General features: G+C 46.4%; 1 protein-coding gene across 1 annotated transcript in view; it reads right to left on the bottom strand.

Moving 5' to 3' along the window:
- The window catches only part of MORC3 (MORC family CW-type zinc finger 3), a 72172-nt gene extending 58336 nt beyond the window's left edge, over positions 1-13836 (bottom strand). Inside the window, exon 1 of the mRNA XM_073584652.1 lies at positions 13690-13836. Within this exon, the coding sequence (XP_073440753.1) occupies positions 13690-13728 (39 nt within the window). The 5' untranslated portion in view covers positions 13729-13836. The remainder of the gene's footprint in view (positions 1-13689) is intronic.
- Positions 13837-17828: the final 3992 nt, after the last annotated feature.

Raw genomic sequence — 17828 nt, 5'->3', positions numbered from 1 at the left:
CCCTAAACAATACCAACCATATACCATCAAAGAAAAGGACGGCTATCCCACTTACCACAGACCCATTGGCAAAACATATGAACACCATTCTAAGACGATTGACAATTCATGGGTAGTTCCATATTACCCATTTTTACTCACCAAATACAAGTGCCATATTAATGTAGAAATATGTGCTTACATTCAAAGTGTAAAATATTTAAATACGTTTACAGAAGGACATGACAACGCCAAGCTTGAAATTTCCCAAAATAACATCCAACATGATGAAACACACCAATTTAGAGATTCTAGATATGTTAGTGCGTCTGATACTTACCTACGACCGGCTCCCCCGCTGATTATCGCTGATCGCGCGAGAACAGGCTGGACTGTTTCTCGTCGTCAGCTTCCTGCGGCGCTTCCTGTTGAGAGACGAGTGACGCGTGGAACCGGGCGGGAGGACGCAGGATCGCCTCGTCTGACAGGTAAGTAGCGACCCCCGACCCCCTGCAATGTCGATGGTGAGATCTGCCTGTGTGGCAGCTCACTAGCGACCACTTAGCGATGTACCAGCGATCCTGACCGCGTCATATCACTGGTCGGGATCGCTGGTACATCGCTAAGTGTGACAGTACATTTAGAGACATGTTTGCTTATATCTGTATTTTTGGCCCCTCCAGTAATCCACTTGAATTGTGGAATGAATTTAAGGACCATTTTTTACAAGACCACTGTCATACATACCACAGCAGAGACACTGAAGAGTGTATCAATTGTGAAGGATATGCTATGAAAGATGTCCTCATATAGTCCATGGAAAAACTTGATTTCAATTTACCACGCCCAGCAAAAAATATTAAACACCTCCTTAAACAATATGATAAGGATTAGGAGTTAAAAAAAAAAGCTGCAGAGATGAAAGAAACTCTTAATCAGGAGCAACTTTTTGCCTACGATGTCATTACTGAAGCTTTACAAAAAAGCAGTTTAACACCAAAGTGCTTTTTTCTCGACGGACCTGGTGGCAGTGGAAAGACCTACCTATACCATCTACTTACACATCATTTAAGAGGACAAGGAGAAATTGTCTCACCTGCAGCGACTACAGGAATAGCAGGAGGCCGAACAATCCACTCTCTATATGGCATACCTATTCCGATCAACGAAACATCCGTATCCAGGAATAAAAACGATACAAATGCAGGAAAACATTTACAGAGTACAAAACTTTTTATTATTGATGAGTGCACTATGGTCCAAAAACATGCATTGAATGAGATAAGACTTCTACGTGACATCATGACAACAAATGTTGCTGAAAAAAAATAAAACACCGTTTGGAGGTAAAGTTATTGTTCTTGGAGGAGACTTCAGACAATGTCTTCCCGTCATCGCTCATGGAACAAGAGCAGACATTGTAGATTCCTGCATTAAATATTCACAACATTGGCAACATTTTACCAGACTACCGCTAATCAACAACCTGCGCCCCACTGATCCTGAATACAGCACTTGGTTGCTTAAACTTGGAAATGGTGAGCTGTCTAATGAACATAACCTTGGAGAGGATGTCATTGAAATTCCTCCATGCAAAACAGAAGCCGCGGAGACACCATCACATGTTTCTCAACGCAAGCAATGACTAGCCAGGTCTTTCCCCGGGAAGGAACAACCACGGGAAGGGCAGTCTCCAATGAAGGAAACCACCTATGCCAAAACATGGTATCCATCCACAGAAAGCTGTTTCGGGGTATTGCCCCTCATCAGTGTGGAGTAGGAAACTGGCTGGTAGGAGCAATGCCTAGTAAAAGACAGCTGTCTGTGGATGGATACCATGTTTTGGCATAGGTGGTTTTTCCTTTTACTTTTCCTTTACTAGGCATTGCTCCTACCGGCCAGTTTCCTACTCCACACTGATGAGGGGCAATACCCCGAAACAGCTGTCTGTGGATGGATACCATGTTTTGGCATAGGTGGTTTCCTACATTGGAGACTGCCCTTCCCGTGGTTGTTCCTTCCCGGGGAAAGACCTGGCTGGTCATTGCTTGCGTTGAGAAACATGTGATGGTGTCTCCGCGGCTTCTGTTTTGCATGTTTTGCATATTTCCCATAAGGGATGGGGGCATTGCCCTAGAATCACTGCGTTGAGAAACACGTGATGGTGTCTCCGCAGTGTTGGATGTTGATCTCCATGAGTTCATTCATCCTCATCTTCACATTGAAATTCCTCCAGACATGCTTTGCACTGGCTCTATAGTAACCAAGATCTTTGGAGACCATACTTGCATTGATGTTAATGACAAACAAAGCCTCAACACTGCTGCATCACATGCTATACTATGGCCAAAAAATGAAGACGTAGATTTTCTGAACTGTAAAGTAATGGATCGCATCAGTGGTGATTATACTGTCTATACAAGCGATGATTCTGTCGATGCTGATGAGGCAGAGGAATGTGAAAACTACCCAGTTGAATTTTTTAAAAACTCTGACACCATCAGAAATGCCATCACATCTCTTAAAACTTAAAATTGGCACCATTGTGATGCTATTAAGAAACCTAAACACCAAGAAAGGTCTCTGCAATGGCACTTGCCCCATTGTTACTGCCTTACTCCGCAACATCATACAGGCTAAAGTGATTACTGGCTCAGCTGAAGGAGACATTGTGTTTATTCCACGCATCGATTTGTGTCCTTCAGAAACTGGGTTACCTTTTAAATTAAAAGGTCGACAGTTTCCTCTAAAACCTGCTTTTGCTATGACCATTAACAAATCCCAAGGACAGACCCTCAATCGAGTTGGCATTTTTTTGCCCGAACCTGTATTTGCCCATGGACAATTGTATGTTGCATTCTCCCGAGGAAAGCAACGCAGCAACGTTAGGGTCAAAGTGGTGGATGCACCACTTCAAGGACAAGTGCTACCTAATAGCCTAAAAATCTTCACTAGAAATGTCGTTTACAAAAATGTCTTACTTTAAACTATTTAAGTTGGTCCTGGAATGGATAGATATATAGATATATAAATGATAGTTACATTCTAAATAGATATAGATAATAGACTTCTATACATAGCTTGATATGTGTGTTAGATATAGATATTCTAAGCAGATATATCATACACTAATTTTCTCTTTCACATATATGTCAGACATATTTAAATCCATAAAAACATACATAGGTATATATAGATTAAAAAAAAAAAAATACAAAAACAAAAAATTTAGGCACACATACGTAGATTTCAACTACATAGCTAACATAACTTAAATAATAATTTTTGATTTATTTATAGAGTTCTATTATTTCAATAGCACTTTACATACATCAGTAATACTGTCCCTCTTGAGGCTCACTATGTAAATATCCTATCCACATAAAAACATAGGTGTGATACATTTACACATAATTCTCAATATTACTGTAACACACGATAAGTATAAGAGGGGAGATGTGCATCATCAAAATTCTTTCATTTGGTGATATGAACCCAGATGTCAAGGTCCCGCACCATATTTGCTGCTGAGATATGTTATTTCCTCTTAACAGGGCCGGGGTCTTGTGAACAGCTAAAGAGATGGGCGGGATGGCTGTTCACCACATCTCCTTCTCAAGGTGCGCTGCTCACAGTGCCGCACAGCACATGGTCAACGCTACATCACTATCCTCCTGATGCGATAGCACCGGGCCTTAATCTAGTAGTCAGATAAATGCCTTCCAAGCCCATACAAGATCGCCACAATTTGCACATTGATATTGGAGTGATAGTGGATTCAGATCTACCGTAGCTCTTCAGCCTCATTTGCATATCAAAGTGAACACTGATTTCTCAGTAATGGCAGAACTGACTGGCTATGTAAGAGGCATTATTAGACTTGTCTTTGAAAGAGCTAGAGGCACTTAAGGCCCCGTCACACTAAGCGACTTACCAGCGATCCCGACACCGATATCAAGGTGTCAGGATCGCTACTAAAGGGCCTGTCACACTAAGATATCGCTAGCAATATCGCTGTAACTAGTGACGTTATAGCGATATTGCTAGCGATATCGCTGTGTCTGATACTTACCTACGACCGGCTCCCCCGCTGGTTATCGCTGATCGCGCGAGAACAGGCTGGACTGTTTCTCGTCGTCTGCTTCCTGTGGCGCTTCCTGCTGTGAGGACGAGCGACGCGTGGAGCCGGGCGGGAGGACGCAGGATCGCCTGGTGTGACAGGTAAGTAGCGACCCCCGTCCCCAGCGATATCGCTAGTGTGATCTGCCTGTGTGGCAGCTCACTAGCGACCACTTAGCGATGTACCAGCGATCCTGACCGCGTCATATCACTGGTCGGGATCGCTGGCACATCGCGAAGTGTGACAGTACCTTAAGTCGCTATGTGATCGCTGGTGAGCTGCCAGACAGCTTCACCAGCGATCAGCACAGCGATGCCGAGCGCCCGGCATCGCTGGCAATCGCTATAAAAAATAGAATCAAAATAAAAAATATAGTATTCTCACCTTCCGACGTCCTGTTCAGCCATCCTGCCTCTCTCCACACTCCGGTCCCAGTGATCCTTTGCACGAATGACCGCGAGATGTCACAGTCTCGAGGGATAACAAAGTCTCGCGGTCATTCGTGCAAAGGCTTACTGGGACCGGAGCGTGGAGAGAGGCAGGATGGCTGAACGCGACGTCGGAAGGTGAGAATAACTATTTTTTTTAATTATTTTTTACACCTGATCGCTGGTCTCCCGCCTGTCACACACAGCGATGCGTGCTGGCCAGCAGGAGACCAGCAACCAAAGAAATGTCCAGAGATTTGTTCCAGCGATCAGCGATACCGCCAGGGGGGCCGCTCGCTGATCGCTGTCACACACAGCGATCTCGCTGGTGAGATCGCTGTTACGTCACAAAAGTTGTGACTCAGCAGCGATCTCGCTACCGAGATCGCTTAGTGAGACGGGGCCTTTAGTGTGAGTGCAAATCCTGCTGACAGATTTCATTGTAATCACTCTTGGTGTATATTGTGCATGTTTGTATGACTTTTGGATTTCTTTTTCCTTTTGCAGTATACTATTTTTCAAAGGTGAACACGCAGCAAAAGTGGAAACCCTGTACACCTTATAAAAAAAAAAAAAAGTTACTTGGACAATAAAATGTAATGTGAACCCAAAAGGTACCATAAATGCGGCAGTACCATAATGCAGGCTCTCCCTGCAGTAAGGCAGCGGGGAGCCGGACGTCCATCAGTGGGAGCGGAAGAGAAGCACCTTCTCTATTGAAGCAACGTCACCGGAAGCCGCAGTCCGTGAGAAACTGGTGCCAGTCATAACAGAGGCGTTTTTCAGGATCCCAAAGTTCAGCTTTGCTTCCACCATAAAGCGTTAACACAGGCCACCAATACAACACATATGTTCATGAAAAAATACACATACAAAAGTAACAGCTGGGAAAGGTGAATTGGTCTGGAATAATTTTCACAGTTTGGTCTGCCATTGAGTTGCTCAGGCATCGGTCAATCTCGCACCTCGGCCTGCCCCAAGGCATCGGTCAATCTCGCACCTCGGCCTGCCCCAAGGCATCGGTCAATCTCGCACCTCGGCCTGCCCCAAGGCATCGGTCAATCTCGCACCTCGGCCTGCCCCAAGGCATCGGTCAATCTCGCACCTCGGCCTGCCTCAAGGCATCGGTCAATCTCGCACCTCGGCCTGCCACAAGGCATCGGTCAATCTCGCACCTCGGCCTGCCACAAGGCATCGGTCAATCTCGCACCTCGGCCTGCCACAAGGCATCGGTCAATCTCGCACCTCGGCCTGCCACAAGGCATCGGTCAATCTCGCACCTCGGCCTGCCACAAGGCATCGGTCAATCTCGCACCTCGGCCTGCCACAAGGCATCGGTCAATCTCGCACCTCGGCCTGCCACAAGGCATCGGTCAATCTCGCACCTCGGCCTGCCACAGGCATCGGTCAATCTCACAACTTTGTCATCCAATGTTTACACATCACTAATTTAATTAAACTGTACTAATCCCATCTCAGGTGATCAAGACAAGATGAAAAATACACAAAAATAAATGGGTTTCATATACTGCAGTACTTGCTTTTTTCCCATTAAAAATGCTGCAAACCCGATACCTGCGTTTTTACAGCATTTTTTTTTTTTTTTTTACATTGCCCATTGCTTTCAATGGGTAAAAAAAAGCTGAAAGAAGTGACATGTTCTATGTCCAAATAAAAAAAAAAAAGAATAAAGACAACAGTGTGTGCATGAGATTTCTAAAATCTTATAGGCTTTGTTGGTACTGTGAAACAGTTGAAAATTAGCATGAAAAAATGCATTAAAAAAAGGCAGAAAAAACAGCTAGTGTGAACTTAGCCTTAAATGGAACTCACAACACAATAATGAAGTAGTATTACATTATCATCAATAATATACAATCTGAACGGGTCCTGTTATTGACCATAAACCTGCCCAAGTTGCAAAGAGTTGTACACAGGACAATTATGTGGGTAAGGCCGGGATCACACATGCGAGGACTACAGCCGAGTCTCGCATGTTATTACCCGGCACTCGGGAGCGGAGCGTGTGGCTCCTTCTACTGCTATGTGGCCGCACGCTCCGCTCCTGAGTGCATGCAGCAGTGCTGGGTATTAAGATGTGAGACTTGTAGGTGTTTCTCGCATGTGTGATCCCAGCCTAAGGCTACATGCACACGTATGCAGAAAATTTCTGCACATAAACAGGATTCCTTCCCAGAAAACGTGCGTTTTTTCCCACGCGGTTTTTGAACGAATACTGCACATTTTTTATGTGGTTTTTTTTCCCACGCGTCCCCAGACACATAGAAAATAGCTAAAAATGCGGAACTGTCCGCAAAATTAATGAGCAAACTGCGTTTTTTACCGCAAAGCCCTTTTTTTTGCTGTAAAAAAAACGCATACATCTGCACAAAAAATGCAGAATTCATTATAATGAATGGTAAGCTTTTTCGCATTTTGGACGCGGTTTATTTGGTAAAAACGAGAAAAAAAATGAAATGTGTGAACACAGCCTAAGACTGCAGATTTCTGTTTGAGAACACAAAATGCCAAAAAAAAAAATCGTCCTTGCATGAGAAGAGAGCCCGATGGTAAGAAGAATGAGAGACATCCCGGCGTGTGACGTCGCAGCCTGCCGGTGGCCGAGCTCCAGAACTGCTCCATAGTGTTTCGGACATGCTGATCAGGGAGTATGACGACTCGGGTAGATTCTCTATACAGTAGAGCGATCTTTGCCCCTGCGTACATAGATGCTGATAAGAGGTCCTTACTAGTGATGAGCGAGTATACTCGTTGCTCGGGTGTCCTCCGAGTATTGTGGCGTGCTCGGAGATTTAGTTTTCGCCGTCTCAGCTGCATGACTTGCGACTTCCAGACCGGCTGATTACATGTGGGAATTCCCTTACACACAGGCATTCCTCACATGTATTCAAGCTGTCTGCAAGTCACAAATCATGCAGCTGAGACGACGAAAACGAAATCTCCGAGCACACCACAATACTCGGAGGCCACCCGAGCAACGAGTATACTCTCTCATCACTAGTCCTTACTGATTACAATTTCTGCCCATTCAGCTCGATGGCCTACTAATTCTATACTAATGTCACATATGGTAATTAAGCCTACATAAAATGTACATTTTTTTTTCTTGGTGTCGGACAGTCAAGCTACGGGCGGAGTGTGGCTCTTTCCACACGCAAGGAAACCCTTTTGTGGTCCCAAACAGGAATCAAATTTGCGATCTCAGTTTGTAAAACGGTTCTTTGCAACTCATCGATCTCGGCCAGGTTTTATGGTCACCTATGGGACTAACCGCTGGTAAGACAGATGTTATATTACGGCTATTAATAATGTAATATCACCTATACCGTCTCCATATACCGCCGGCACCAGGGGCGACTACTCCGCCTTCTAGAGTTGTTAAATTAGAAAATGCTACAACTTTTTCAATATATACCTACAAGAAACAGTTCAAAGTCCAAAATTGTAGACACATATAAAGAAGCTTTATTACAGAATAACAATAACTCGCATGATAAAAAGTGGAAGGAAATGGCGCACAGTGTCGAAAGGTATCCAATGCGTAAATCCACCAAAATACCGGCCATGAGATATATGATGTACAATTACCAACAAGTCCTTGTAATAATACAATCTACAATGATATCTGGATTATAATAGATCATTCAAGCTGCCAAAGATCAAAATAATCAAAACCAGAGGGACGTATACACAGTAAATATGTGTGTCACAGCATAAAGTAGAGTACATAGTCCCAAAAATGCTCTTATAATGCTCTTATGAGAAAATTAGTTACACCATGTGTGAAACGTAACCTGGCCATGGCAAGCATACACAGAGAGAAGGACATCTCACCCACTCTAACCCATTAGTGGCAGTGCAATAAATAGCTGCCCCAACGCGCGTTTCGCATGGGCTTCCTCTGGGGGGCTGTTGTTGCTAATTGTACATCATATATCTCATGCCTGATATTTTGGTGGATTTGCACAATGGATATCTTTTGACACTGTGCGCCATTTCCTTCCACTTTTTTATCATGCAAGTTATTATTACTTCTGTAATAAAGCTTGTTTATATGTTTCTACAATTTTGGACTTTGAACTCTGTTTCTTGTAGGTATATAGTCTTAGTGGAGTGTCCGCAATTTATAGTCCATTACTATGTAAAATGACACGATTGGGTGTCATTAAATTGTCTGTAGTTTGGACGATATTGATTGTAACTTTTTCAATATACAGTGATTGAGATTTACAACAGGGGTTCTCTATTTTCACAAGAGTGGTGTCAAACGATTGCATCATTGTAAAATAACAGCGGTCTTGTGTGGAAAGCGATAGCAAGGAGGTTTTATACTGCCGGAGAGCAGAACATTGCTTGTCTCGTATAATACACGGTGTGGGTTAGATGCACAGCTCTGGACTGTAGGGAGCATTATATAATGACTGGAACTGACCCTGAGGAGCCAAATGTAAAAATACATCAAAAACAAGTTTATTCCATAACAAGAAAAGTGCCAGAAGCAAAACGCAAGAGTCACAGTGATCCCGCAGTCACAGGACCGAAACTGAAACTAAGAACAAACGCTCCATTTAACCAATTCAGCGTCACTATCAGGAAAACATCTAGGAACAGAACGACTCAGACAACACTAGTAAAACCAAAACTAGGGAGGCGCCGACAGGCCCAGGGAGGCTCAGACAGCGGCGCCGACAGGCCAAGGGAGGCTCAGACAGCGGCGCCGACAGGCCAAGGGAGGCTCAGACAGCGGCGCCGACAGGCCCAGGGAGGCTCAGACAGCGGCGCCGACAGGCCCAGGGAGGCTCAGACAGCGGCGCCGACAGGCCCAGGGAGGCTCAGACAGCGGCGCCGACAGGCCCAGGGAGGCTCAGACAGCGGCGCCGACAGGCCCAGGGAGGCTCAGACAGCGGCGCCGACAGGCCCAGGGAGGCTCAGACAGCGGCGCCGACAGGCCCAGGGAGGCTCAGACAGCGGCGCCGACAGGCCCAGGGAGGCTCAGAAAACATATTGATTACTTTAGATTTCCAGACTTTCATTTATTCACAATTGGCCAATAATTAGTAATATGTTTATTGTACTACAATAGGGCAATTGTTAGTAATTTTACATTGACTCCACAGCCCTGGTAAAAAAACAGTGTCCACTTTGGTCGAGTCAGAGTTGGTATAAAATGGACTGACTCCGACTCCTAAAATATATAATAAACTAGATGGAGGCCCAATGCTATCACATCGGGAGGGCGGTAATGTCACGATGGGGGCAGGCTTTGCTGCGTTGAGAATCTCTCCCCCCATGTGCTCACCCACCTATCCACTCTCTCTTTCCCCATGTGCTGACTTCTCCCGTCTGTGCTCTCTTCTTTGAACTGTCTACCCCATATACTGTCCCCCTTGTCTGCTGTCTCTCTCCTTCCTGTGCGCGACCAATCAGCAACGCCGGATTTGCATTACAAACAGAGAGAGACACAGACAGAATTAGTTAGATGATTATATAGTAGATTGGGTTCAATCGTTCAGTGCAGTTTGTGCTGTAAATGTTTTCTTTTCATAATTTGGGAAAATTATGAAATGTCCTATACACTGCGTTCCAAATTATTATGCAAATTGGATTTAAGTGTCATAAAGATGTAATTTTTTGTTTTTCAAATAAACTCATAGATGGTATTGTGTATCAGGGCTCTTTGGATCACTGAAATCAATCTCAAATTCCTGTGATAATTAGTTTACCAGGTGAGCCCAATTAAAGGAAAACTACTTAAGAATGATGTTCCACAGTATTAAGCAGGGCACAGGTTTCAAGGAATTTAGGAAAGAAAACTGATCTCTCTGCTGCTGAAAAGCATCAAATAGTGCAATGCCTTGGTCATGAGATGAAAACATTAGATATTTCCCAAAAACTTAAACGTGATCATTGTACTGTTAAGAGACTTGTGGTTGATTCTGAGCACAGACATGTTTGTGCTGATAAAGGCAGAATGAGGAAGGTTTCTGCCAGGCAAGTTCATCGGATTAAGAGAGCAGCTGCTAAAAAGCCATTACAAACCAGCAAACAGATATTTAAAGCTGCTGGTGCCTCTGGAGTCCCTCGATCCTCATGGTGTAGGATCCTTCAAAGGCTTGCTGTGGTGCATAAACCTACTATTCGGCCACCCCTAAACAGTGTTCACAAGCAGAAATTGTAGCAGTGGGTCCAGACATACATGAAGACTATTTTTCATACAGTCTTGTTTACTGATGAGTGTCGAGCAACCCTGGATGGTCCAGATGGATGGAGTAGTGGATGGTTGGTGGATGGCCACCATGTCCCAACAAGGCTGCGACGTCAGCAAGGAGAAGGAGGAGTCATGTTTTGGGCCGGAATCATGGGGAAACAGCTGGTAGGGCTCTTTAAGGTTCCTGAAGGTGTGAAAATGACCTCTGCAAAGTATATAGAGTTTCTGACTGACAGCTGTCTAACATGGTATAAAAAGCAGAAATGTGCCTTCAGGAGCAAAATCCTCTTCATGCATGACAATGCACCATCTCATGCTGCTAAGAAGACCTCTGAGTCATTGACTGCTATAGGCATAAAAGGAGATAAAAGGAGATGGTGTGGCCACCATCTTCCCCTGACCTCAACCCTATAGAGAACCTTTGGAGTATCATCAAGCAAAAGATCTATGAGGGTGGGAGGCAGTTCACATCAAAACAGCAGCTCTGGGAGGCTATTCTGACTTCATGCAAAGAAATACAAGCAGAAACTCTCCAAAAACGCACAATTTCAATGGATGCAAGAATTGTGAAGGTGATGTCACAGAAGGGTTCCTATGTTACCATGTAACTTGGCCTGTTAGGATGTTTTGGCGTTAAATAGCTTTTTTGTTCAGTGAATGTGACCTCCTAATGCTGCAAATTCCACAAATGAACATTTTCAGTTCTTTAAAACATATCAAATGTTTAGAAATTCTACTGTGCCTAATAATTTGGAACAGTGCAATTTGAGTTTTTATTCATTTTGGAGATTATACTGTTATCATTGGGAGGTTTCTTCAATAAAATTCGATGCATACCCTAACGGGTGATGACTTTTATTAGAATGACTGTCATTTGTACCGACTATTTAGGAAAATCATAGAAAAATATCATTTGCATAATAATTTGGAAAACAGTGTAAATGTCTGTTCTGTTTCTAATTTGAGGATCTCGACTTTTAGTGGAGATGAATCTGTGCTGCACTTTATGGAAATGCTCAGTAGTGACCAGTGCTGTGTAAATTGAGGAGTGGGAGGTTTGGCTCACAGACAACACAGCCCTGGTTTTTACACATAGGGGCCTTGAATTAAATTACATTTATATCATTAACATTTCCAAACTCCTATAACAGTTAATAAATCATATAAAATCACCAGCGCTTCCCCTACAAAAAAGGTATAATGGATAAAACAAAGCCACATCAGCTAAAGGCACAATCTGCCCCAGTGCTTGTGACACTATTCAGGGTGTGTGCACACCGTGCGGATTCTGCTGCGGATCCGCAAGCAGAGTACAGCACATTGTTATCCAATGGCTTTTAAAAACCGCAGTGCACATGCTGCGGTTTTAAATCCGCAGCATATCAATTCTTTCTGCGGATTCTGCTGCGATTTGACACCTGTTCCATTGTTCAGGTGTCAAAACGCAGGGGGAATCCTCAGGTAATTTTACCTGAGGATTTACCTGCAAATCTGCACGGAAAAATCCGCAGCTGAATCCCGCACACTGTGCACTCACCCTTAGAATGCAAAAACTTGTATAGCGTTACACTATGGTACCGATATGGATCTAGGTATAGGTCAGTTTTGTAACATTGATACATAGATCCATATCAGTATCACAGTGTAAAGGTACTGTCACACTTAGCGATGTACCAGCGATCCCGACCAGCGATATGACGCGGTCAGGATCGCTGTACATCGCTAAGTGGTCGCTAGTGAGCTGCCACACAGGCAGATCTCACTAGCGACATCGCTGGGGACGGGGATCGCTACTTACCTGTCACACTAGGCGATCCTGCGTCCTCCCGCCCGGCTCCACGCGTCGCTCGTCCTCACAGCAGGAAGCGCCGCAGGAAGCAGACGACGAGAAACGGTCCTGAACGTTCTCGCGCGATCAGCGATAATCAGCGGGGGAGCGGTCGGAGGTAAGTATCAGACATAGCGATATCGCTAGCAATATCGCTATAACGTCACTATAGAGATATTGCTAGCGATATCTCTTAGTGTGACAGGCCCTTTAGGCTATACAAGTTTTTGCGTTAATAAATCACAGATTTTTTTTTTCTAAATTGGAGTTAGTAAATTTCATAGATAACATAACTCGGAACATAAGACGAGAGAGGCTCAGGCAGCGGCGACGGGGACAGGAGCCAGGGAGCCTCGGGGGACAGGAGCCAGGGAGCCTCGGGGGACAGGAGCCAGGGAGCCTCGGGGGACAGGAGCCAGGGAGCCTCGGGGGACAGGAGCCAGGGAGCCTCGGGGGACAGGAGCCAGGGAGCCTCGGGGGACAGGAGCCAGGGAGCCTCGGGGGACAGGAGCCAGGGAGCCTCGGGGGACAGGAGCCAGAGAGCCTCAGGGAGCAATAGTGGAACCACAACAGAAACCTTGAGCCTCAGGTAGGTCAAGAAATAGATGTATGAGGGGTTTCTAGTACTAGAGAGACGAAGACAGCACTGGGAGAACACCACAACTGTGGATCTACAGAAAGAACCAAAACAAGGAGGGGGGGGGGGAATCAGAGAACAGCAGAATCACAGCCCAAACCAGGGGCCACAGAGATAACAGGACACTAGAGATCACCCGGGACACCCAGCACCAGCAGAGCAGGCAGGACAGAGCCAGAGCCGGCGAGACAGGAGCCAGAGCCGGCGGGCCCCGGAGCAGCAGCGCACACAGCACCAGAGCCGACACTGCGGGCCAGCACCGGCCATCCCCGCCCCCCCGGAACCTCGCGTCCGAGCCTTGTTTCCCTCCGGCACATCCCGGGGCGCACACATCACTGGGAGCTCTCGGCGTTGTGACCACAGGAGCTGGAAACCGAGCCCATTCCAGCTACAGCCATGTCCGGCCTCACGGGGCCCCTTCCTCTCCCCGTGTCCCGCTCCCGGCAGCCCCGTTTACCCCTCTCTCACCGCACTCAGACGGATCCCGTCCGTTGTCTGTGCCGCCATCTTTGAAAAAAAAAAAAAAAAAAACAACGAAACACCTCACAGTGCGAACAGCTGAGCACTCCCTACTTCCGGGCGGAGCTACAGCCGCGCCAGCCAATCAGCGCGCAGCACAAGGAATAACATTAACATCACATGACTGTGGCCGCTGTCAGCGTGCAGGCGACTGCAATATCGACTCAGTGCACTAGATGGCGGTGTTCACCACACTGTCGAATTTCCTTCTTGACTCTGCCGACGTCATCACGACCATGTGAGATGATGTCATGGCAAGGGGCGGGGCCTTCAGTGCAGCGCATATATAGCAGGAGGCCAGCTTGTGTTGAGTGTGGACTGATGAGGCAGAGGAGCGGCACAATGGTGGGGGCGCCGCGCACAGGACGCAGTATAGCTGATCTGAGCGTTGTGGGGGCACAGATAAGTGGGTCTTCCTACATGGGGGGCTGCACAGGAAGCAGGGTGATTTTTGAATGTGTGGGTCTGTATGGGGAAGGAGGGGGTGCTGTCACTCACGTGGGGGGTCTGTATGGGGAAGGAGGGGGTGCTGTCACTCACGTGGGGGGTCTGTATGGGGAAGGAGGGGGTGCTGTCACTCACGTGGGGGGTCTGTGGGGAAGGAGGGGGTGCTGTCACTCACGTGGGGGGTCTGTATGGGGAAGGAGGGGGTGCTGTCACTCACGTGGGGGGTCTGTGGGGAAGGAAGGGGTCCTTGTGTGGTGCAGGGGGTGACTTTCTTTGCGTGGGGAAGTGCGTGATGTTACACTCATTGGGCTAGGTTCTGGGTGGCTGATGTGTGAGAAATGGTGATGTTTTGTGGGGGGGCTACATGGGGAAGGGGCTGATATTCCTCCCATAGGGCTGTGTGTTGGGGGGGGGGGGTTGATGTTACAGGCTTCTGCATTGTGCTGCATGCGGGGGTGCGCAGGGGTGTGTAATGTGACTTGTGTGGAGGGAGCTGTATAGAGGAAGGGGTGATGTTGTGGATCTGATGGGAGGGAATGATGTTATTTACATGGGACTGTTCCTGAGGGGGCCGCTTAGTGAGGACTGAGACCTGTTTTTCTATTAATGGGAGTGCAAATGTCTCCACTCAACTAGTGTTGTGGTCGCCCCTTCCTAAAGAGCCAGTTTGGGTTTAGATGCGTACGATCTCCAAATCTGCCATTATTGGTCTCAAATTCAATGCATCGGAGATAAGAAACTAAGTCTTTCTGTATGAAAGCTCACTAGCGATCATTTAGCGATGCACCAGCGATCCTGACCGGGTCGGATCGCTGGTGCATTGCTAAATGTAAAAGGGCCTTAACACACAGCCCCCATCTGTCTGTGTACAATTCTTGTCTGCCCTCCGATCCCAAGTAATAAGTATTTTATTACACCCCATGGCTTAATACATTATCTGAGGAAAACGTTGTAAATGATGGATTCTGCTGAATTCTTTCAGCCTGGTTCTGCCCAGCTTTCTCTACCTTCAGTATGATGCCCTGTGTTATTGCTTTAATGAATAACACTTCTAAAGCTAATAACACAAAACTATCAGATATATAGTCAAAATGATAAAGCAAAATATAAATACCATAACAATTCCTCCCTTTTTATTATTTAGAGACGATGGATCCATCAGCTACTTCCCTCGTGTTATGGTAGCCTGGAGGGGACGAATCCCATTCACTGACGGACATCTTTTTTTTTTTTTTTTTGTAAATCTCATCATATATATATATATATATATAGAGCTCTGAGATATTTTGCACATGTGATAACTGACCGCCTGTGATGCCTGATCTTACGTGTGTCTTTACATAGTGTCGTCATAACAAATATACCAGTTCTAGCGGCTACATACACTAGTAGTACCACCATTCCTATCTGTAGGATGCCCTGCAGAATTCCCATCAGCCTCTCGCCTATACCATTGAATCAATTGAGGGAATTAAGGAATCAGAATTATTTCTTTCTTGCTTTTACTTGGATATTCCCTGTTTGTCTATGTAGGGCATATCTGATATATTTGTGTAATTAAAATGGAAATGACTATATTACTAATCTTATTCTCTATCCCCATTTCCACTACATGAGGTCTACCATTCGGTCTGGGGCGATTGTCTGCAGCTCGTTTATATAAAGCAGGGGTGGGGAACGTCCGGCCCGTGGGCCGTATACGGTCTGCCATATCATCTTGTGTGGCCCGCAGCCACTTTCCCCATTTTTTGGCCGCAGGCCCTTTAAGAGGTGTGCGTGATATTGTGCGGTGCTTTTCCAATCAGTGCTCAGTGGGGAGACTCCTGCGGTGTGGCTCCAGGCGAGGGACAAGTTATAACCCGGGTACTGCGGCAATAGACACGGGTGCTGGAGTTTTGGCAGCATATTGTGAGGATGCGTCCCCCCCCCCCCCCCCCCCCCCCCCGCTCCATCCACTGCTGAGCGAGATAGCAGAGCTGAAAGTGTCACATCCTCCTGTGCGGCTGCAGTGTGCAGGGTAATCATGGTATCTCAGGCCCCATGTGCTGTATACCGCAGACTCCATGTACCCCCCATGTGCTGTATACCGCAGACTCCATGTACCCCCCATGTGCTGTATACCGCAGACTCCATGTACGCCCCATGTGCTGTATACCGCAGACTCCATGTACGCCCCATGTGCTGTATACCGCAGACTCCATGTACGCCCCATGTGCTGTATACCGCAGACTCCATGTACGCCCCATGTGCTGTATACCGCAGACTCCATGTACGCCCCATGTGCTGTATACCGCAGACTCCATGTACGCCCCATGTGCTGTATACCGCAGACTCCATGTACCCCCATGTGCTGTATACCGCAGACTCCATGTACGCCCCATGTGCTGTATACTGCAGACTCCATGTACCCCCCATGTGCTGTATACCTCAGACTCCATGTACCCCCCATGTGCTGTATACCTCAGACTCCATGTACCAGCCATGTGCTGTATACCTCAGACTCCATATATCACCCATGTGCTGTGTACGTCAGACTCCATGTACCCCCATGTGCTGTATACGTCAGACTCCATGTACCCCCATGTGCTGTATACCTCAGACTCCATGTACCCCCCATGTGCTGTATACCGCAGACTCCATGTACGCCCCATGTGCTGTATACCGCAGACTCCATGTACCCCCATGTGCTGTATACCGCAGACTCCATGTACGCCCCATGTGCTGTATACTGCAGACTCCATGTACCCCCCATGTGCTGTATACCTCAGACTCCATGTACCCCCCATGTGCTGTATACCTCAGACTCCATGTACCCCCCATGTGCTGTATACCTCAGACTCCATGTACCAGCCATGTGCTGTATACCTCAGACTCCATATATCACCCATGTGCTGTGTACGTCAGACTCCATGTACCCCCATGTGCTGTATACCTCAGACTCCATGTACCCCCATGTGCTGTATACCTCAGACTCCATATACCACCCATGTGTTGTATACCTCAGGCCCCAGAAATGGGGTTAATCTGCAGGTTAGTAGTGTTCTGAACCTGCCTGGCTCCTGCATATAAGGAAATACATATAGAGGAAATTAACTCTAATCCTCCCGGAAGTGTTCAGTCACGGCTTTGTAAATTTAGAGCAGCGGCTGTAACTGCACCCTCCCTTCATGGTTTCCAATGCAAAGCAGCTGTCAGTCAGTTCGGAAGGCTGCGGTCACAGCTGCTGCTCTCCATACACAGCGGTGACTGAACCCACACCGGCGCCACCTCCATGACGGAAACCATAACGTTGCTAGGAGAATTAAAGTTCAGCAGGGCAGCGGAGTTCAATCTGCAAGCGCCAAGCAGGATTCAAACGCTATTAACCTATATCTGCAGGCTAATAGCGTTTTTACAGGTGATAGGTTCCCTTGAAATTATTTTGCTCAGTCATGCTTTTTATTTTTCAAATGGTTCAGGTAGTGGTGAGACATCATAGAAATGGCCAGTGAAAAGAAAAGTTGATGCAGAGTGTCGAGGTTTTCAAGATAAATGGACAAATGATTATTTTTTTGTTGAAGTCAAAGGCAAACCTGTGTGCCTGGTTTGTGCTGATGCATTAGCAGTATTGAAAAAAGCCAATCTGGAGCGTCATCACAGCA

The sequence above is a fragment of the Dendrobates tinctorius genome, unplaced genomic scaffold (genome assembly GCF_039654945.1).
Source record: "Dendrobates tinctorius isolate UK_male_01 unplaced genomic scaffold, ASM3965494v1 ptg000084l, whole genome shotgun sequence".
Lineage (NCBI taxonomy): Eukaryota > Metazoa > Chordata > Amphibia > Anura > Dendrobatidae > Dendrobates > Dendrobates tinctorius.
Note: the sequence above shows the minus strand (reverse complement) of the source record. Positions and strands in the feature narration are given on the sequence as shown.